Source organism: Callospermophilus lateralis, chromosome 18, assembly GCF_048772815.1.
Source record: "Callospermophilus lateralis isolate mCalLat2 chromosome 18, mCalLat2.hap1, whole genome shotgun sequence".
NCBI lineage: Eukaryota > Metazoa > Chordata > Mammalia > Rodentia > Sciuridae > Callospermophilus > Callospermophilus lateralis.
The window spans coordinates 6,345,133-6,366,497 of record NC_135322.1 but is presented as its reverse complement, the minus strand read 5'-3'; the positions used below and the strand labels follow the sequence as shown (position 1 = coordinate 6,366,497).

The window sequence follows — 21,365 nt, the reverse complement described above, 5'->3', positions numbered from 1 at the left end:
CAGTCTCAGCAATTTAGCAAGGGCCTAAACAACTTATCGAGATCCTGTCTCAAAACTATACAGGGCTGGGGATGTGGCTCGGTGGCTAAGCGCCCTGGATTCAATCCCATTGCAACAAGAGAAACAAAAATGCTGTGGAAATTGGGCCGGCTGGGCTCAGCCTCAGGCTGAGGTGCGCCAGGGGCCAGCAGCAACCTGGGCTCTCTCTTCTCATGGGAGAAGGACCAGGCCAGGTCAGACCAGACCTCACAGCACCTCTAACCTCCCACCTGCACTGCATTCACCACCTCTTTGGCTAGAACAAGTCACATGGCCAAACCCAGTGTGGATGGGACTGGGAGTTACATCCCATGGACTGTGCAGAGCAACAGGTCCGGGGTGGAGGTGTAGAGCAGTGTGACAGGAAGACAGTGTGGGGACCACCGAGCCAGCTCTGACCCTTTGTATTCTATTCTACTACCTTTTCTGTGTGCCGGGGATGGAACCCGGCTCCTAGGGTAGGGCAAGAGCTCCACCCTGAGCATCCGCATTTGTCCTGAAGGACAGTGCTAGCCCATTGCATGCATTTCCAAAACCACTCAGGGTTTGGAGAGCACTCCCCAGTCCATGGTCCCCAAACTCCAATGTGCACAGGAGTCAGGGAGGAGCTCATTAAATGCAGATCCTGGTTCAGCTGGTCTGGGGGCCCCAGGCTCTGCATGCCTGCCCAGGCATGCTGGTCCACAACCATCCTTTGAGTAGTGCAAGAATCCCGAACTCACACTCGAGTGCAGCCGATTGGGTGCCGGTGGCCATGGTGTTCATGTTAGCGATGCTGGAGCAGCCTCAGTGTCCCTGAGTGGAACTAACAGTCACTGTCCTGCAGCTCACAGCCGTGAACTTGTGGTGGGGGGGAAATGGACCCAGAGGCACCAGGGAATAGGGCAAAGGAGGCAGGGGTGAGAGAAGGCCGACCAGGAAGGTGACGCTCCAGACGCAGATGAGCATGGGAGAAGCCACTGGTGAGGACCTGTGTGGCTGGCCCCGCTCCTGACCCCTGGCCTCTGCTACCCCTCAGGAGCGGCGGCTGCTGGAAGAGCGCCTGGCCGAGTTCTCCTCCCAGGCGGCCGAGGAGGAGGAGAAGGTCAAGAGCCTCAACAAGCTGCGACTCAAATATGAGGCCACAATTGCAGACATGGAGGGTGAGCGCCATGCACGTAGTGGGGGACTGAGGGCTGCGCATGCTCTAAGGGGACCTCAGGCAAGCCTCCTGCGCTGTGCGCCCAGCGGTCACATCAGTTAAGTGTGGGAAAGCAGGCCCAGGACAGGAAGGCGTCCCAGTGCCCGCGTTCCTAAGCATCTCAGATCCTACTCTCGATCCCTCCCGGAGGGGCTGGCTGCTCCCACTCTCTCCACCTGACTGTCCCTGTCTACCTCACCATGTTGTCCCTCTGCCCCTCGCTGCTCGCTTTCAATCAGAAAGGAAACAGCATAGGGAGGAGGCCGGGCTCCTCAGAGGCGGGAGTGAGAACTCAGAGCCTGGGGTCCGGCTGGGGTCTGGAGAAATTGGTCCCTGAGACCGGGGAGCCTGGGAAGAGGAGGTGGCGTCCGGGGAGGCTTGATCCATGGCCATCTGAGTTTGGAGCTCGGGTGCATGGCCCCACCTCCCGCCTGCAGACCGCCTGCGGAAGGAGGAGAAGGGCCGCCAGGAGCTGGAGAAGCTGAAGCGGCGGCTGGACGGGGAGAGCTCCGAGCTGCAGGAGCAGATGGTGGAGCAGCAGCAGCGCGCGGAGGAGCTGCGGGCCCAGCTGGGCCGCAAGGAGGAGGAGCTGCAGGCGGCGCTGGCCAGGTGCGGGCGGGTGGGCGTGGCAGGGCCAGCCTCGGGGGCGTAGTGCGACCCCAGGAGCTCTCCCCGCTGTGGGCAGACCCCAGCCCTTCCCAGCTGCAGCGTCCCTTCTGCCCAGTGCAGATAGCAGGGGTGCGAAGCCACCGGGCAGGGAAAAGAGGAAGGACCCTGCAGCCCTGGGCGCACAGCGCTCCGCCCCCTCAGCCTCCCCGGGCCAAGCTGCTCAGAATCAGCGTGATTTACAGGGTGTGGCTCTGTGGCTCACCTGTAATCCTAGTGGCTATGGAGGCTGAGTGAGGCAGGAGGATTGTGAGTTCAAAGCCAGCCCCAGAAACTGAGCGAGGCCCCATCTCAAAAAAAAAAAAAAAAAAAAGTTTGGAGCCTGCTGTATGCCACAGGTGTTCCTGGGGTTCCCAGGGTTTTTCTGCACTGGGCTTCACGCAGTGTGGGGGGTGTAAGAACGTGCTCCCTCGAGGCTGAATCCTGGCTCCTCGGCTCTCTGGACCTGTGACCTCACCTGTCTAGCCTTGGTTTCTTCCTCTGTAAAACAGGAACAATTGCAGAAGCTACCCTAGGGTTAGCGTGGGAAAGCACGCACCCCACACCTCCCTGGACACCGGGTGTTTTGGCTCCTACTTGTATTGCTCTTGCTTGTTTTGTTTTGTGGTGGAATCTGCACAGCATCCGCCACTCCAAAGCACACTCTGCCCGTGTGGGGCAAGCACCCCTCCATCCCAGTCCCACGTTTCCATCACCCTGAAAGGAGATGGGGGCCCTCTCAGCCGTCACTCCACCCTCCGCCTCCTCCCAACCCGACTCCACTCCACCACGCTGCTCTGTCCAGGCGGGGCTGGGCCTGGGGCAGTTCCAAAGGTAGAAGCAAGCTCCCAACATTCCTCTTCCCGTCTGTGTCGCTGAGCCTGCAGCAGCCCCATCCTCAGGCCTCTTTCAGCACAGGAGCCTGTGCTTCCGAGGTGCCATGCAGGCAGGGACAGGGACGGCAAGCCCAGCCTGCGTGGCACTGAGTGTTGAACCCCCAACAAGTACTGTCCCCAATGCAGAGTTCTGCAGGGGTGCTGCCCGGAGCCACGAGGGACCCTCTGGTGGGTCATGGGCCTGGACAGTGCTCTCCCCCTTGAGCCCCAGTTTTGTCCTCTGGCGGGAGCATTCCAAGAGACAATAAAGCAAAGGACGAGTGGGGACTTTGCTAGCCTCACCTGGTGATTACCGTGGGTGACATTCCCACCTCACAGCAGGGATAACTGAGGCCCAAGGACTGAGTCACGTGCCCATGGCAGAGCTGGGGTCTGAACCTGGGACTGGCCACTCCCCAAACCCAGAAATCTGGCCCCAGAAACCATCCCTCACCTCTGCCTGCCCCTGTGCCACCCCCATGGTCCTTGTCACCTCCAGGGCAGAGGAGGAGGGCGGAGCCCGAGCCCAGCTGCTCAAGTCCCTGCGGGAGGCACAGGCAGGTCTGGCCGAGGCCCAGGAGGACCTAGAGGCCGAGCGCGCAGCCAGGTCCAAGGCCGAGAAGCAGCGCCGCGACCTGGGCGAGGAGCTGGAGGCGCTCCGTGGTGAGCTGGAGGACACGCTGGACTCCACCAACGCGCAGCAGGAGCTCCGGTGAGGGGCAGGCGTTGGCACTGCCCGCCCTGGCTAGGCAGGGTGTGGGAGGAGGATGGCGAGCCAGGTCTTCACCTGCACCAGCTCTGTGCCAGCTTGGGCACAGAGACAGACCCAGTCCAGGGCAACAGGTGCTTTAATGCAGTGACACGGCACGGGGAATAATAAATGAAGGCCCAAAACCAGGTCTATGGAAGACGGTCCAGAAAGACTTCCCTGAGGAGGGCCTTTTGAATAGGGCTTTGCATGACGAGTAAGTTCACATCAGAGCCTCATGCCCGCACAGCATCACCACCCAGATCTCCTGGGTGGTGTGGAGTGAGGTCTGTGCCCTCAGAGGAAGCAAGAACAGGAGCCACAGCCAGCTCCCCCAAAGACCTGCCACCCTCTATCCTGAGAGTCTGTCCCTGTCATCCTTCCTCCAACAAAAGGTCCAAGAGGGAACAGGAGGTGACCGAGCTGAAGAAGGCTCTGGAGGAGGAAACTCGCGTTCACGAGGTGGCGGTGCAGGAGCTGAGGCAGCGCCACGGCCAGGCTCTGGGGGAGCTGGCGGAGCAGCTGGAGCAGGCCCGGAGGGTGGGTTGGGGCCGGGCCGGGAGGGTGTGACCTGGGTTGGAGGAGGATCACAACAGCAGTGCTGCCCACCTGGAGGGGCTCTGTGTTTGTAGGAGAGGAGAGTCAGCAGGCTCCACTCGTTCATGATCTGTCTCGGGGGAGCAGGGGCCCTGGGAAGGGGAAGGTGACCAGGGAAGGGTCCCAGAGCCAAGGTGCAGGTCTGTGATTTTAAACAGCTGTGGAGGCTTCTGTGAGGAGGTGGCATCTGAGTAAAACCCGGGGAGGCGCGAGTGAGCCACCTCTGGAGCGGTGTGTTCCAGGCAGAGGAAACTGCCAGTGCAAAGGCCCTGGGACAGGCATGTCCCGGCCTGGTGGCAGGGGGATGCTCAGACACCTTGCCCGTCTCCTGCTCCAACAGGGCAAAGGTGCGTGGGAGAAGACCCGCTTGGCCCTGGAGGCAGAGGTGTCTGAGCTTCGGGCAGAGCTGAGCAACCTGCAGACTGCCCGTCAGGAGGGTGAGCAGAAGAGACGCCGCTTAGAGTCCCAGCTGCAGGAAGTGCAGGGCCGGGCAGGCGACGGGGAGCGGGCACGAGTGGAGGCTGCTGAGAAGCTGCAGCGAGCCCAGGTGAGTGGGGTGGCCGCGTGGTGGTGGTGTCTCTGCTGTGTGACCTCAGAGAGATGCCTGCTCTCTCTGGGTTTGTGTGTGGTCCACATCAACCCTGTTGCCCCCCCACCCCCAAGCTCTTCACACATCCGTGGCTGGGAATTGGTGAGCAGTAACTGCATATCCAACACTTTTAAGAGAGAAAATTATTCACATTTTACCTATGAGGAAGCTGAGGCCCGGAGAGTACAGTTGACTGCCCTTAGTCGCTCAGGACTGAAGTCTAGTTCCAGGCGTGCCTGGCCCTTTGAAGTGTACCCTGCCATAGCCCCAAGCTCTTCTTCTCTTTTCTGCCTTTGAATAATTCATAGTCTGATTAGAAAAGTCCAGAGGAGGGACATGGAGCAGCGTGAGCGCAGTAGCATTCCGCAGCCCTTTGAAGCAAAGCCCGTTTTTTTTTAAAACTTCATTTTATTCTGTTTCAAACTGAACGGTCTATACCTGTTCATTACTGAGAACACAGACAAGCAAAACGAAGATGACTTGTAATCTCAGCTCCTCCAGGGAAACCACCAGTACCGTGCAGTTTTAATTCCTGATTTAAGTGGTGTGATCAGTAGCTGGGTGTAATCCCGGCAGCTCGGGAGACAGACGCAGGCGGATTGCAAGTTCGAGGCCAGCCTCTGCGATTTAGGAGATCCTATCTTGAAATAAAAAGGGCTGGGGATGTGGCTCGGTGGTGAAGACCCCTGGATTCACTTCTGGCTTTAAAAATAAAGGTCGTGGGTTGGTTCCCCGAAAACACTGGCCTCATTACATAAACGGGACTTGAGCATCCCGGAGTTGGATGTGAGTGGAGTCTGGAACCAGTCCCTGCCCAGGGGCACTCTCCAACCCTCAGAGCTGCGCAGCCATCGCCACCATCTACTCCTACACATTGTCATTAGCCCCAGAAGAAACCCTAAGGTCCTTGCTGCCACCCGTGGTCCTCACTGCCAACCGTGGTCCTCTGCGTCCTACACACGCAGCTACGACCCAGTCTCTGTGGCTCTTCCAAAGCTGAGCCGCGAGCCAGGTGGCCTGTTCCACGGCACATCCTAGGACTCCGTTGCTTTCTTGCTGGCTGACACTGGTGGCCCTGGTGGTCCGGTGGTCCTGGTGGCCCTGGTGGCCCTGGTGGTCCCGGTGGTCTGGGTGGTCCTGGTGGCCCGGATCTCCTGCGCAGCTGTCCCGTTCATCCTCCGAGGGCATTTGGGTCCAGGCTGCCGGGAGCCTCCCGCCCCGTGGGCACCTCCTGGGAGCGGATTGCTGCCTCCGCACTTGGTCTTGAACCCTCTGAGCTGCTGTTCCGAGGTGCCCACGGACGTGTGGGTGGAAGTCGCCAGGAGTCTTCACCACCCGCCCCCTTCTCCACAGGCTGAGCTGGAGAACGTGTCGGGAGCCCTGAGCGAGGCTGAGTCAAAAGCCATCCGCCTGGGCAAGGAGCTGAGCAGCACAGAAGCCCAGCTGCACGACACCCAGGTGACCGCCCCTCCCCCCGCCGGCACCCTCCCCACCGCCCTTGTGCTGGCCACGCCTGACTTCCATCATCTCTCCATCCACAGGAGCTGCTGCAGGAGGAGACCAGGGCAAAGCTGGCCCTGGGGTCCCGGGTGCGGGCCGTGGAGGCCGAGGTGGCCGGGCTGCGGGAGCAGCTGGAGGAGGAGGCCGCGGCCAGGGAGCGTGCAGGCCGGGAGCTGCAGACAGCCCAGGCCCAGGTGGGCGGTCCCAGCACCCCACAGGGAGGCACAGCGCCCCCCTCTGCCTGGGGTCCCCAGCTAAGGGACAGTCCGCCACCCACCTGCCGACTCCCCCTCACTCACCCTTGTCTCAGTGTCCACCCAGCCCCAGCCCCGGTCATCCTGTCCCCTCCAGGCCCTCCTGGCCTCCAGTCTGCCTTTCCAGCTCATTCCTCATGCCCAGGGTCTCTTCCTGCACACACTGGCCGGCCCTGCTCTGCTCCCAGTACCCCTGGACCAAGCCTCTCAGCTGGGCACCTGAGGCTGGGACTCTCTTGACTACTCACCAGATTTTCAGCCACTTCAAAGGGGAACTCCAGAGTTAGATCTGGGTCCCCAGCACAGCCCAACAAGCAGTCCAGGCCTTGAGAAATGCCTGTTAAATGATTGGGTGATGACTTACGCTGCAAATATCCTTCAGTTGTCAAACTCCTGCATATACTTCAACACCCATCTCAAGTGCCCCTCTACCAGGAAATCTCTTCCAAATATTCAAAACGGATCCTGAAATCCTCCTGTGGGATCCCATGAAGCCTATAACTTCTACCTTAGCCCCCATCAATCTAACTCAGTCATCCCCTTCAGACTAGGGGCTCCCCGAGACCAAAGCCAGATCTGATTCTCCCTGGGTCCTGCCAGAGGTCACTTGGGTACCCTGAAAGAGCTGGGGCTCATGGTACTCAGAACCTCAACCCCATCCTGAGGCAGAGGAGCCCAGTGGAATGACTCCTTTCCTTCCTCACGCCTCAGTCTCCTCATCTGGAAAATGGAGCCTCACAAGGTCCTTGGCTGCTCACAGCCATGACAGCCGCTGACCGTCCCTCCCTCTCCTCTCCCCAGCTTGCAGATTGGCGGCGGCGCCAGGAGGAAGAGGCCGGGGCACTGGAGGCAGGGGAGGAGGCTCGGCGCCGGGCAGCCCGAGAGGCAGAGGCCCTGGCCCAGCGCCTGGCAGAAAAGACAGAGGCTGTGGAAAGGCTGGAGCGGGGCCGCCGGCGGCTGCAGCAGGAGCTGGACGATGTCACCGTGGACCTGGAGCAACAGCGGCAGCTCGTGAGCACCCTGGAGAAGAAGCAGCGCAAGTTCGATCAGGTGAGGGCCTCAGTTTACCTGGCTAGGTAATCTGCAAGCTCATCTGTGCTCCCCGCGGCTACGGGGAGGGGTCGGGCTAGGTGACGCACAGCTCCCTGACTGGACTAGAGGCCGGGTGCCTCTTCCCCTGAGCCTCCATAAAGTGGGACACCCTGTCTGTCCTGGTTTTGCCTCCAGTCCCAGCATCATTATTAACAGTGCTTGCTGACATTCTCAGGGGCGTCCTGGTTTGGGTACTGAAACACAGGAGCACCCTTTCGGTACCCCAGAGGGTGCCTATGAGGAATCAACGGAGGCTGGGGTGTGGCTCAGTGGCAGAGCACTTGCCTGGCATGTGGGAGGCACTGGGTTCGATTCTCAGCACCACATAAAAAAATATTCTCAGCATCGACAACTAAAAAAATATTTAAAAAAAAGATTCAATGGAAGAACACATCTCACTTGTCCTGCAGATTCACTGAGTACCTCAAGCAAGTTGCTTTCCCCCTCCCAGCCTCAGTTTGCCAACCTAGAAGGTGGGCATCATATTGAGCATTTGCAGCCTGAGGGAGAAATAAAAATTACACGGAAAGCTCCAGAGTTCAGGTTGTTAGAGGGTTAGTCAGCTTTCTGTTACTGCTGAGATAATCAACTTGCAAGGAGAAAAGGGTGCTTTTCACCCATGGTCAGTGGCCTAATGAGCCACCGCAGGCTTTCAGGCGGTGAGGCTGCACATGATGGCAGGGAGCACATAGTGGCCGAAGCTGCTCACCTTATGAGCAGGGAAAAGAAGAAAGAAAGGGCTGGGTCCCACTGTTCCCCCAATGACCTAAGACCTCCCACTAGACCCCGCCTCTTAAAGGTTCCACAACCTCCTCCCAGTAGCACCACAAGCTGGGACCAAGCTTTTCACACAGGGGCCTGTGAGGGGCATTTTGGATCCAAAATCCGTCCAGAAAATGGGAATGATATTAAGAATTTGACCACCTGCCAGTGCACATCTATAATCCTAGCAACTTGGGAGACTGAGGCAGGAGGACTGTGAGTTTGAAAACAGCCTAGGCACCTTAGTGAGACCTTGTCTCAAAATAAAAAATAAAAAGGGCTGGGGACATGCCTCAGTGGCAGAGCACTCCCGGGTTCAATCCCCAGTATCAAAATAAATAAATTAATTAATTAATTAATTAATTAATTAATTAATTAAATAATTCTGACTATTGGACCATGAAATAAAAATCACAGACTGCCATAGATTTAAGATCAGGCGATCCTGAGATTCAAACCCAGCTTAGCCAGGGACGGTGGCACATGCCTGTAATCTCAGTGGCTTGGGAGGCTGAGGCAGGAGGATCTCAAGTTCAAAGCCAGCCTCAGCAACTTAGCAAGACCCTGTCCCAAAAGATGAAAAGGGCTGGGGATGTGGCTCAGTGGGTTCAGTTCTTGGTGCCCAGAACAAACAAACAGAAAACCCAGCTTAGCCCTTTCTTGCTGTGTAGCTTTGGGCAAATGCCCAACCTCTCTGTTAGTCTAGAAAATGCAGAGTGGCCATGTCATTATGTCCCTCATATCTTCTCCCTGGGCATAGAATCCTAAGTGAGCACTTTTATTCTCTCAGCACTTTGAAGCTGCCCTTCTGTCTGTCACCTCTGCCCTCCATTGTTTTAGGTGAGAAGTTCCCTGCAGGGAAGGTGATGTTTTCCTAGCTGATTTAGAAGTTGTCTCTTGATCTTCGGTTCTCACAGTCTTGGCTGTATTTGTCCTGCTTCAGCCTTGCTGAGCTTCCTAGCTAAGGGCTTTCTGTTGTTGTTACATGGATGTTTTCTGCCATTATTTCTTCACATATTTTTCTGGTCCACTCTTCTTCTTCTTGGACACCACATACGTGAGTTTTTGATTGCTTAGCACTGTTCCAAAGGTTATCCAGGCTCTGATAAATTTTTTTTGCAACTTCTAGAATTTTCTATAAATTCTTTTCATTTAATTATTTTTGGATTGGCATCTTTGACTTATAATAGTCATTTGAAGTTTATCCATATGTTTGCATGTATCAATAATTTATTCCTTTTTATCTCTGAGTATTATTCCTGTATAGCTAAACCACATTTGTGTTTCTGTTAACCTAGTGATGAACAATGTTTGGATTGTTTCCAATTTGGGGCTATTCAGAGGGAACCTTAGTCTTTCTAATAGATGTGTAGTGGCTTTAATTCACATTTCCCTAACAGCTGATGATGCTAAGTATCTTTTCCTGACTTTTGTGATATCCATGTGTCTTCTTTGCTAAAGTGTCTGTTCCTTCATCCTTTGTCTTTTGATTGGGTTGTGGTTTTCTTATTATTTAATTTTGAGAGTTTTGTATATATTCTGAGTACAAGTTCTCTGTCAGATGTATGATTTGTAAATATTTTGGGCAGACAAGCCAGTCTGCAGCTTGTCTTTTGATTCTCCTGAAAGAGTCTCTTTGAGAGCAGAAGTTTTTCATTTTGATGAAATCCTACTTATCAATGGTTTTGGTTTTGCATGTATGAGATCTTCACCTAACTTGAGGTTGGAAAGGTTTTCTCCTCACTTCTAGAAGTTCTCCAGCCTTAGGTTTACATTGAATTCTGATCCTCTATGAGTTAATTTTTATATGGCAGTATTGTGGCTCCAAATGATTTTTTCCCAAATTAATTTTTGTTAATATAGATATCCAAGTGTTTGCTGGGTGTAGTGGTGCTCACTTGTAATTCCAGCGACTTGGGACACTGAGGCAGGTTTGAGACCAACCTCAGCAACTTAGGCCTGTCTGAAAATAAAAATTAAAAAGAAAAAGAACTGGGGCTGGGATTGTGGCTCAGAGGAAGAGCACTTGACTCGCATGTGTAAGGCACTGGGTTCAATCCTCAGCACCACATAAAGATAAAAAATAAAGATATCGTGTCCACCTATAACTAAAAAATTAGTTTAAAATTAAAAATAAAATAAAATAAACTGGAGCTGGGTGCAGCGGCGCATGCCTATAATCCCAGTGGCTTGGGAGGCTGTGGCAGAAGGATCCCGAGTTCAAAGAAGGCAACTTAGTGAGATCCTGTCTCTAAATAAAATATTTTAAAAGGGGGGTGGGGTCTGGGGATGTGGCTCAGTGGTTAAGCACCTCTGGGTTCAATCCCTGGTAGCACACAGACACAAAGATACCCAAGTCCCAAGTATTCCAACACAATTTTTTCTCTACTTAGTTTATGTACATATTAAATTCTTTTTTCTTTTTTCTTCATTTCCATATGTGTTTTAGAATTAATATTTCAGTGTCCAAAACAACAACAACAAAAGCACCTCCTGGTTTGGGACTATTGAATCTATAGGTCAATTTGTGGAGGATGCACCACTTCTTCTTCTTTTTTTAAAATATTTGTTTCTTTTACTTGTACACAATGCCTTTGTTTTTATTTATTTATTTTTTTATGTGATGCTGAGGATCGAACCCAAGGCCTCGCACGTGCTAGGCGAGTGCTGTACTGCTGAGCCACAACCCCAACCAGAGGATGCACTTCTTAATCCTATTAAATTTTGGGTCCAAATAACTGGGTATCTATGATCATTCATTTAGCTTTTCTTAATCTTGGAAATGTTTTGTGGTTTTTAACTGTATATCTTTCCCATCTTTTGTCAGATTTATTTCTTAAGTTTTTCATAGTTTTGATGCTATCTTAAATGGAGTTATTTTGTTTGCTTCTGATTGCTACTGTGCAATTGTGCGATTGATTTTTGCATATTTGTGTAATATTCTGCAACGTAGCGAATGCACTTATTACTGCTAGTAGGTTTGTACATAATTTCACTAGATTTTTATCATATTTTCTCTGAATAAAGACAGGTACCTTTTCCTTTACCCTCCTTCTGTGACTCCAAATACATGCGTGTTTGATTGTTGGATGCTCTCTTAAAGGTTATTAAAGCTCTGTTAATTTTTGCAACTTTTTTTCTTTTTAAAATCTATTTGGATAACTTCCATTGGCCTGTCATCTTTTGCTGAATCTTCTGATGTGTCCAGTATGCTCTTATTTTCATGCAGTGACTTGTTTTATTTCATACATTATGTTTTCAGGTCTGTCATTTCACTGGGGTTCTATTTCACAGTTTCAAATCCCTCCTGAAATAGCCTTTCTATTCTTTCATTAAGTCCATCTTGTTCTAAAATTTACTTATCATAGCAAAAATCCTTGGGTGATAATTCCAATAGGAAATTCATCTGCAAATCTGTTTGTATGGACTGATTTTTTTGTCTTAACTGTGCATCCTGTTCTCTTCCTTCTTTGAATACCTTGAAGTTTCATTGTTTGCCAATTATTGTAACTTTTAAAAAACAGAAAAGGTCATAAAAATGCATATATTTTTCCTACCACCACCCCAAAGAAACACTATTTCCCAAAGGACTGATTGGTTTGGTCCATTTGAGGGTCGAGCTGCTTTGGGGCATGGTTGCAATCCTGCTAACTCCCTCTTGTCTGTCAGTCTTTCTGTCTGTCTGTCTCTCTTCCCTAACCCCTGGACACTGCTTTCGGCTAATCGGTTTCCCCCACTCCCTTTCCCTTGTCCTGGAAGCTCCTGGCTGAGGAGAAGGCAGCTGTGCTGCGGGCCGTGGAGGAGCGTGAGCGCGTTGAGGCCGAGGGCCGGGAGCGCGAGGCTCGGGCCCTGTCTCTGACCCGGGCGCTGGAGGAGGAGCAGGAGGCACGCGAGGAGCTGGAGCGCCAGAACCGGGCGCTTCGGGCGGAGCTGGAGGCTCTACTGAGCAGCAAGGACGACGTCGGCAAGAGCGTGAGCAGGGCCAGCACCCCGAGACGCGCCTGTATGAGGGGAAACACGCATGCGCACATACATATGCCCTTGCACACACGGGAGAAGAACCCGCTGTGGAAGTCATTGCCCCTGCACAAGCAGCAAGGGGAATGCAGCTCACCAAGCACAGGCATCCATGCACATGTGCAGGGAGGGTGAAGGGGAGCTTTCCACCAGACACACTTATTCACACATTCAGGCCCATGCTCAGAATGGGGAAAACTACTCAACACACAGATGTGAACAGAGAGAACTTACCCAGCACACAGCCCAAGAACCACCCGGACATTCCTGCACACACCACGCACATGCATGCGCACACACGTGCAACGTGGGAACTTCCACTTTGCCTCCTCCAACCCCAGCACATGCAGGCTCCCCCACCAGGCTTCCCTCTTCCCTCCATAGAAGGGAGGGACCCGAGGCAGCGAGCAAATGTGCCCCTCCCAGTTCATGCTACCAATTCAATGCTACCAAGCAGCTGAGTCTCAGGTGTGCAGAATCATCCTAGAAAGTGTTTTATGAATAACCTGTGCATGAAAATTCTGTTGTCTGAAGCTACATCCCTCATGGCCTGTAGGGGGTGCTGCAGGTCTGTCCTAGGCCCTTGTCACACCACTTCTGTCTCAGAACCCTGAAAGTTCAAAGTGGCCTGAGGAACGCTCTGCTCCATCCATCCAGTGAGGACTCTTGCAGAGCAGCACAGGCCCCAGGACACAGTCCGCCCTCGCGGACTGTGTGATGGGGACACTGACAGAATCTGTGTTTAGTTGAGTCTCTGGGCACACACCCTCCGTACACCCTTATTTCCTTCATACCCAACCGTGTGCTCTTGGGGGTGCCCAGATAGGAGTTTTGTCTTCCTCACAGACTGGCTGGTTTGCTGGGGCTTTTAGCCAGGACTGGGGAGAGCCCTGCCCCCAGACAAGCACCTGGCCTGCAGCCCCAGAATACCAGAGCTGAGTCCCTGCTGGTCCTAGAGCCATGAAAGTCTGTCCTTTAGGAAAACTGCCCAAAAATTATTTATAGTGACCCAAAGGCTTTTGCAGAAAATAGGATGTTGAGGGCAGAAAGTTTGATCCTTTTTGAGTAGACAAAATTAATTGACAGGTGCCAAATCAGAGAAGGCTCAGTGGGCCCCTTCCAAGGGCTGAAAGTAACTACCACCACTGACCAGAATCTTAATAAGGGCCACTTGGCCAGCAGTGATCATATGATAGAATACAGGTTGAATAGCACCTATCTGAAATACTTGGAACCGAGTGCTTCAGAATTTGGTGTGTTTTGGATTTTGGAATATTTCCTTTTATGCAATAAATTACTTTGGGGTGGAGACCAGGTTGAAACACAAAAGTAATTTATGCTTCATATACACCTTATACATTAGCCTAAGGTGAATTTTTACAATATTTTTAATGTACCTTCTGTTGACTGCAGCATGTCAAATGAAGTCAGGTGTGGAATTTTCCATCTGTGGTGTTAGCACTATTAAATTTTAGGTTTTTCGATCCCTAACACTAATAAAAAACAGTTTTGGAGTTTGGATTTCCAGATTAGGAATGTTCAACCTGTATCAGGCACAGGCTATTCATAAAATTTGTTAAGGTAATTTATAATGAGACAGTAAAGGATGAATGGATCAGGGAAGAACTGGAGGGGCACAGCTGCTGCTGCCTCCTCGTCCTTCAGCTTCCCCAACTCTGCCCAGGATCCCCACCTCCCCTACCCTCAGTGCCCTGGTACCCAGTGCTCACTCGCCCTCCCCCCAGGTGCATGAGCTGGAACGCGCCCGCAGGGTGGCAGAACAGGCCGCCAGTGACCTACGCACACAAGTGACAGAACTGGAGGACGAGCTGACGGCGGCCGAGGATGCCAAGCTGCGTCTGGAGGTGACTGTTCAGGCTCTCAAGACACAGCACGAGCGGGACCTGCAGGGCCGGGACGAGGCTGGCGAGGAGAGGCGGAGGCAGCTGGCCAAGCAGGTACGGGGGCAGGGGCTGAGGGTACCAGACCAGCTGGGTGCACCCTGTTGCACACAGGCACCAAGGGGGTCCCATCCGCCCGTCTGCCAGTCAGTGTGTCCACCAGCATCCCTCTTGCTGGCCAACCATCCTCTTGTCCCCAAACCATCTTCCTACCCCCAGCCCATTGAACCCCTGTGTTTATCTATGGACGGACCCAATCATGCACCAAGCTAGCTATCACCCTCATCTACACTACCACCTCCACCACCCACCAGCAGACAACTACCCAGCCAACCTGGCATCCAGCTATTCCTCCATCCACCCAGCTGCCCCTTCCAGCTGTGGACCTCAGTAATACCCAGGGAAAAATCATATAAAGAACCAAGTTCACCATTAGGGATAACAGCATTGCAGTGGGAATACACGGGCCATAGAACTGTTGAAGTTCTCCAAGGAGGTGGGGGCAAGGGGAGACCCGAAAAGGGAGATGCATGCACAGGCTGCACGATCTTGGAGACTGAGGCAGGAGTTGGCATCAGGCATGGGTGGAGGTGCCCTGGCTGGGCAGCTATCTGTCTGGAGTATGTATTAATTGCTACCATGGAAAAGAACATAAAGATAAGCTTTATTACAGAAATTCCGTACATATGTGCAAGGCTTGTGCTGCAAAGCATGGGGGCACGTGGACCAGGAAGGAATTTCTTGAGAGAGTTTTAGGAAATCTGTGAGAAAGTGATTATCTCAGGCAGGCCTGAGCCCTCCCCCTTCATTATTTCTTGGCTCCAGTGTTGTCTGGATCTGACTGGAGTGAGTTCAGTCGGGTATCAGCACCTTTCCCTAGCCTCTCACTCCACCGGGACCCCAGTCCCCAGTTTCCCCAGCTCTGCCCTCTGTGGCCTTGAGTACTGGGCATGGAAGGGGCAGTGGCAGCCCTAAGTGTCAGAAAGATCCCTCTGGGGCCAGGTGGGCAGCAGACTTGGGGTGGGGGTGCTAGCAGGTGGGAAGGGAGGGAACAGTAGCAGGTAACAAAGGCAAGGGCTCTGTGGGTGTCAGTTCCCTACAAGACCCTTTGCCCCATGGAGATGCACTCCAAGACTTCTCCCTGGTGGCCCTGGGAAGCCACGGGAGGACTATGAGCAGGATTAGCCCAGTGTGTACAAAGAACCTTCTGGAACTGTGGGAATGGGCTGGAGGGGAGAGATGGGAAACCAGGAAAGAGGCACTTGTGAAAAGGGAGGACTAGGCCAGAGCCAGGACCATGGGGAAGAAGAGGGAGAGGACAGGAGAGGGAGGGGAGAGGCGAGGCAGAAGGATCTGGGCTTGAGGCGGATGGACCAGCCCCGCCTCGGGGGAGCCTGGGCGTCCTGTCCTCTGACCACCCTGCCGCCCGCTCCCACAGCTGAGGGATGCGGAGGTGGAGCGCGATGAGGAGCGCAAGCAGCGGGCTCTGGCGGTGGCCGCCCGCAAGAAACTGGAGGCAGAGCTGGAGGAGCTGAAGGCGCAGACGACGGCCGCGGGGCAAGGCAAGGAGGAGGCGGTGAAGCAGCTCCGCAAGATGCAGGTGAGCGCGCTCCAGCTGCGCAGGCGCACAGAGCATCCCGCCGCCAGGGAGCTCGCGGGCCGCTTCTGTGCTTGGCATGTTCTTTCTTCTTTTACACACACACACACATTTTTATATATACATATATATGTGTATGTATAAAAGTTGTAGATGGACACAATACCTTTATTTTTTTAATATTTATTTTTTAGTTGTAGTTTGCAGAGTACCTTTATTTTATTTTTTAATTTTTATGTGGTGCTGAGAATCAAACCCAGGGCCTGGCATGTGCAAGGCGAGCGCTCTACCACTGAGCCACAACCCCAGACCCCTCAGCCCCTATTTTGTTTTATTTTTATGTGGTGCTGGATCGAACCTCATGCCTCCCGCATGCACCACAAGCGCGCTCTCCCACTGAGCCACAACCCGGCCCAACTTTGCATGTTCTTTAACTCTAGTTTCATCACTTTATTTTTCCATATGGAAATAGCCTGCATGTTTTAAAAATCTACCTATGAATTATACTTGGTTTTTGTTCAACAAAAAAGTATAGATCTGCCCCCTAGCCCCAGGTAGCTATTAGACATCTGACACGTGGGATCTGAAACACGAGTTACATACTGGATTTTAAAAACAGTACCCCAAAAAAGTGACAGTACCCCAAAAATATGATTTTACCATTATGATTTTTATGTTGATTATAAGGGGAATATTAAATAAATTTGCTATATTATATATGATCACATATTAGGATATTAATAAAATATAGCATCTAAATTAATTTCACCTATTTCTTTTTGCCTTTTGAATGTAGCCACTAGAAAATTTAAAACCTCACGTGTTCTTCACGTTGCATTTCTGTGGGGAAGAGCTGGTGTAAAAACTGCCCCTCATGTCATCACTGAGGAAAACCCCTTCATTTAAAATTACATCAAAAAATCATGTTAAGAACAGTAATAATAGGGCTGGGCTGGGGCTCAGCGGCAGCGCACTTGCCTGGCACGTGTGAAGCACTGGGTTCGATTCTCACCGGCACATATAAATAAATAAATTAAATAAAGGTTTATCAACAATTAAAAAAAATAGAACAATAATAATTGTCTGTCACCACCTGATGTCCTCCCTGTCATTATAAACAGCTGTGCCAGGACCCACTGTCAAGGTGTAGTGTGTCTTTTATTTTTTTAATGGTGGTGGACATTTGGGTGGTTTTAAATTTTTCTTTTATTTTAAGCACTGAGCAGAAATCCTTTGTGTTTGCGTGTTAACACATTCCCAGAAGTGCCCAGGGAGCAGCCTGGCTTAACATGAAAATCTGAGAGGGCTGGGTCGGAATGCCGGCTCTGCCTCCGACTGCCCTGCATGTTAACTCTGTGCCTCGGTTTCTCTCTCTGTGGACTGGGGTCGTGGCACTGAGTTGTCAGCATGTGTAGGTGCAGGGCCTGGCCCCAGGTAAGCGGTCAGTGTTGCCATCCTCATCGTCCAGCCGTCACACTCGTTTTAAACTTTAATTTTAAGATGTGTTTTAAGAGGAAGCATCTGAGGCCCAGAGAGTGGGCAGAGATGGCCCAAGGTCACACAGCAAGCAACTTGTGGGCAGAAGCCCAGGTCCTTAGGACTCTGAGATCGATGGGAACCAAGCCCCCTCTGCCAGGCTGGTATGAGGGTTGGGGCTCCCTGGGAGGCACAGCCAGGCTGAGCCCGCCACCCACTCTGTTGTGCCCAGGCCCAGATGAAGGAGCTGTGGCGGGAGGTGGAGGAGTCACGCAGCTCCCGGGAGGAGATCTTTGTCCAGAACCGGGAGAGTGAGAAGCGCCTCAAGGGGCTGGAAGCGGAGGTGCTGCGGCTGCAGGAGGTGAGGCTGGGAGGTCGGCAGGGCTGACCACTGGCCCTGATGAGGCAGGGGAGGTGGGCGGGCCTGATAACTGACTGCCAGAGGCAGGGATTTTGTCCTGAGGATTTTGTCCTGGGGGATGTCCGGGGGTGAAACTGGAGGCAGGGAGGCTGGAGAGAGAAGATGAAGCCTGAGTCGGTTCCAGGGGACACAGAAGAGGGACAACGTAGTCAGGGGCAGGAGGGAGGGGGCAAAGAGTACTGCGGGTCTGGCCAGGTACCTGCTTGGCACCTGGAAGAGACAGCGAGCTTAGCAGCAGAGGGCTAGGGCATCCAGAGGTGGGCACGGGTCAGTGCAGGAGATGGACCTAAGAGAAACCTGCCTGTACACTGATGTTCACTCCTGAGTTGCTTGGGGACAGTGTCTTCCTGATCAGTGGAAGAAAGACCAAGAGACTTGAGGTGTGAGGACCAGGAGCAGGTGAGATCAGTGTCCAGATAATTCCCCTCATCCCACTGACCGTCCGCCCCTGTCATCACAGGAACTGGCCGCCTCAGACCGCGCCAGGCGACAAGCCCAGCAGGATCGGGATGAGATGGCAGACGAAGTAGCCAACGGCAACCTTAGCAAGTGCGTGGCCCCGGGGAACATGGGACGAGACGTCCTCCTCTGGCCACCCTGCCCTCTCACACCTGCCCCTTCCCGTTCTCTCTAGGGCAGCCATTCTGGAGGAGAAGCGCCAGCTGGAGGGGCGCCTGGGGCAGATGGAAGAGGAGCTGGAGGAGGAGCAGAGCAACGCAGAGCTGCTCAATGACCGGTACCGCAAGCTCCTCCTGCAGGTGCGTGTGCTCCGCCATCCACTGCTAGTCTGGGTGTACACTCGCCTGGGATCCTAATCTTCAGTCCTTCTACCCAGCAGACATGGAAAAGGGAGTATTTGAGTTGGGTTTTGAAGGTTGAATAGGAGTTTGTACTGGCGGGGAGGCTCGGTGCATTCATTCACTTGTGTTTCTGCGGTATCTCAAGGTCTGGGTACAAATACGAATTAGATGAGGCCTATGGAGTTTCTGGAGGTAACAGACTGTCACTTTATAGGGTGACAAGCATGATAATAGGAGTATTCTGGTCAGCCGGGGGTGGGAGGAAAGAGAAAGAGAGTTGACTCTCTCCGCAGGAGTCACAAGAAGGCCTTTGGAAGGAGAGATGTTTGTCTGGAGTTTTAAAGCACTAGTAGGTGGTCAGCAGAGAAGAAAAGCATGTGTTTTTAATTCATAAATATTTTCTGAGGCTTCTGGAAGCCCAGGTCCTATTCTGGCTGGTGCTGGGGACCAGCAGATGGATCAGTCTAGGTCCCTGCCCTGGAACACGTGGGGGTGTGATGGAGAAGACAGACGAGCCCATGCAGGAGACCCCTAGGATGCCTTCTGGGAAGCGGGAGGTCTGGGAGGACAACAGAGCAATGAGATTTCCAGAGACTGTGTCCACTTGCGTCATTCATGTTTAAAGCCACATCTTGAGGTGTCTCATGTACCATGTCCCTGCGCAGCTGGGGGCACAGGAAGGAGTCAGACGCAGCCCTTGTGGGGCTCCCAGGGTGGGGGTGGCAGGCGAGTTCCAGGATATGGCTGCTCCCATTACTCAGAATAAAATCGCAATCACTTCCGAGGCCTGCAGGTTCTGAGGCCCACTTGCCCCGTGAGGGAGGCATGCTTAGGGTGAGCCCCACCATCTGAGAAAAAGAGAGATTTATGCAGCTTGCAGTTGTGGAGGTTCTAGTCTGTGAACAGGCAGAGCCGTGGCTCCTCGGCCTCTGTCAGGGATTCCGGGTGGCGATGGTGGGGAGCATGTGGCAGAGCAGGACCCCTCTCCATGGAGTTCCCCTAGAGAGCGCGCCCCCAATGGCCTGAACACCTCCCTCTAACTCCGCCTCTCAAAGGTTCCACCCACTCCCAGCAGCACCAACCTGGGGACCATGCTAGGGTTCCTGAGCCTTCTGGAGACATTTAAGAGTCAAACTTTCGCAGTGTTTTAACGAATCTTCCAAGTAGCTCCAATGTCAGCCAGATTGAAGCCACTGCCCAAGAGAACAAGGTGCCAATTGCCACTGGACAGACACCAGCAGAAGAGTAATAATGTGCCGTTTCCTCCTAGTCCTAGACTTAACGAAGGTTAAAAGGGTTGGAGTGAGGAAAGTGACGGCCACGTGCTCAGCAGTTATGTGGAGTATGACTTTAAAATAAGGGGAAACAGGCAAGAACTCTTTTAAAACCAATTTTCATTCATTATATTGGTGGTGATATTATAAGCATTGTTTTTTCTGGGATCACTGTGCACGTCACATGGGATAACGTAAATGACAGTATGGGATGTGCTGATTCTGGCACCCACCATGCCCTGGACATGAGGATGCTGATGTGGAAGAATCTAGCAGGCATAAGGAAGGGGTTAAAGTCAACAGAACAGGCCAGTGGCCCTGATTTGGATGGGTCATATCCACAGGGGCTGACAGGGTAATTGATGTGATCCATTTTCTCAGGGTCCACCCCCACGGGTTGGAAGCAACCTTCAACCCAGTAGCAGTGGGCATCCCCGTGCCCAGGTTGTGCCCCGGGTTCCATACCCAGCACAACGAAAAGGAAAGAAAGAAAAGAGGTGAACAAGGATAGCCTAAACCCCTGCCCGTCCTCTCAGGGATACAGACGGTGCAGCGATGTCAAAAGGAGTTGGAAGTTGACGCGCAGCGCCTTCCCCTGGCCCAAGATGGGGCAGTGTGAGCTTCAGAAGGAGAATAATGGCAGTTGATTTGAACCCATCAAATATGTAACTGTGTTTAAGTCTAGCTCACAGTGATTTTTTTTTTTTAATACTGGGGATTGAACCCAGGGGCACTTAACTACGAGTCACATCCCCAGGTATTTTAATTTTTTATTTTGGTACAGGGTCTCACTAAGTTGCTCAGGGCCTCACTAGCCTTAAACTTGTGATCCTCCTGCCTCAGTCTCCTGAGTTTCTGATATTACAGGTGTATGCCACTGTGCCTGTCTTCATAGTGACATTTAAAAAAAAAATACTAGTCACCACACTGGTGTCCTAGAACTGCTGTTAGCAAATTATCTCAAACCTGGTGGCTTAAAACAAGAATTTATTCTTATACTTCTGGAGGCCAGAAGTCCAAAATCATCAAGGTGTCATCTGGCTTGGTTGGTCCTGTCTCTCCCTGCTTCAGTGACTGCCAGTCACCCTTGGTGTCCCTGGGCCTGCAGGGCACCACTCCAGCCTTCGCCTCTGTCCTCCCGTGGCTTCTGCCCTGCGTCCTCTCTGCCTGCCTGGGCCTCCTCCCTTCTTACAAGGACACCAGGCCTGTGGGATCTAGGGCCAGCCCTACCCCAATATGACCTCATCTGAATTAACTAATTACATCTGCAGAGGCCCTATTTCCAAATGAGGTCACATTCTGAAGTTCTGAGTAGACGTGGCTTTGGCAGGGGCAGATTATCCAACTCTGTGAAGACACTCTTGGCAGATGACAGAGAGCCAGCTCATCACCTTGAAAACTCACAAATAGAATTGAGTCCTTGGACCGACTGCCAGTTTGCAGGAAGCAGAGAGGACAGAGAACCATGCTGAGCGTGCGTGTGTGAGCAGAGGGGTGCAGACAGGGTGCAGCTCTACACATGCAAAGGGTGCAAGGAAGAGATAGCCCTGAGAGTCAGGATGACGAGCTATTTGGGAGGCAGGGTTGTTAATACTAAC

General features: G+C 52.7%; 1 protein-coding gene across 2 annotated transcripts in view; it reads left to right on the top strand.

The window, feature by feature from the left end:
- Nucleotides 1-21,365, top strand: part of Myh14 (myosin heavy chain 14) — a 72,994-nt gene that overhangs the window by 42,216 nt on the left and 9,413 nt on the right. For both annotated transcript variants that reach the window (XM_076839461.2, XM_076839462.2), the window contains 14 exons: nucleotides 1,058-1,181; nucleotides 1,657-1,828; nucleotides 3,239-3,451; nucleotides 3,883-4,027; nucleotides 4,425-4,631; nucleotides 6,027-6,131; nucleotides 6,215-6,367; nucleotides 7,229-7,477; nucleotides 12,041-12,253; nucleotides 14,044-14,256; nucleotides 15,638-15,799; nucleotides 17,505-17,633; nucleotides 18,154-18,242; nucleotides 18,328-18,451. In XM_076839461.2, the coding sequence (XP_076695576.1) occupies nucleotides 1,058-1,181; nucleotides 1,657-1,828; nucleotides 3,239-3,451; nucleotides 3,883-4,027; nucleotides 4,425-4,631; nucleotides 6,027-6,131; nucleotides 6,215-6,367; nucleotides 7,229-7,477; nucleotides 12,041-12,253; nucleotides 14,044-14,256; nucleotides 15,638-15,799; nucleotides 17,505-17,633; nucleotides 18,154-18,242; nucleotides 18,328-18,451 (2,298 nt within the window). The remainder of the gene's footprint in view (nucleotides 1-1,057; nucleotides 1,182-1,656; nucleotides 1,829-3,238; nucleotides 3,452-3,882; nucleotides 4,028-4,424; nucleotides 4,632-6,026; nucleotides 6,132-6,214; nucleotides 6,368-7,228; nucleotides 7,478-12,040; nucleotides 12,254-14,043; nucleotides 14,257-15,637; nucleotides 15,800-17,504; nucleotides 17,634-18,153; nucleotides 18,243-18,327; nucleotides 18,452-21,365) is intronic.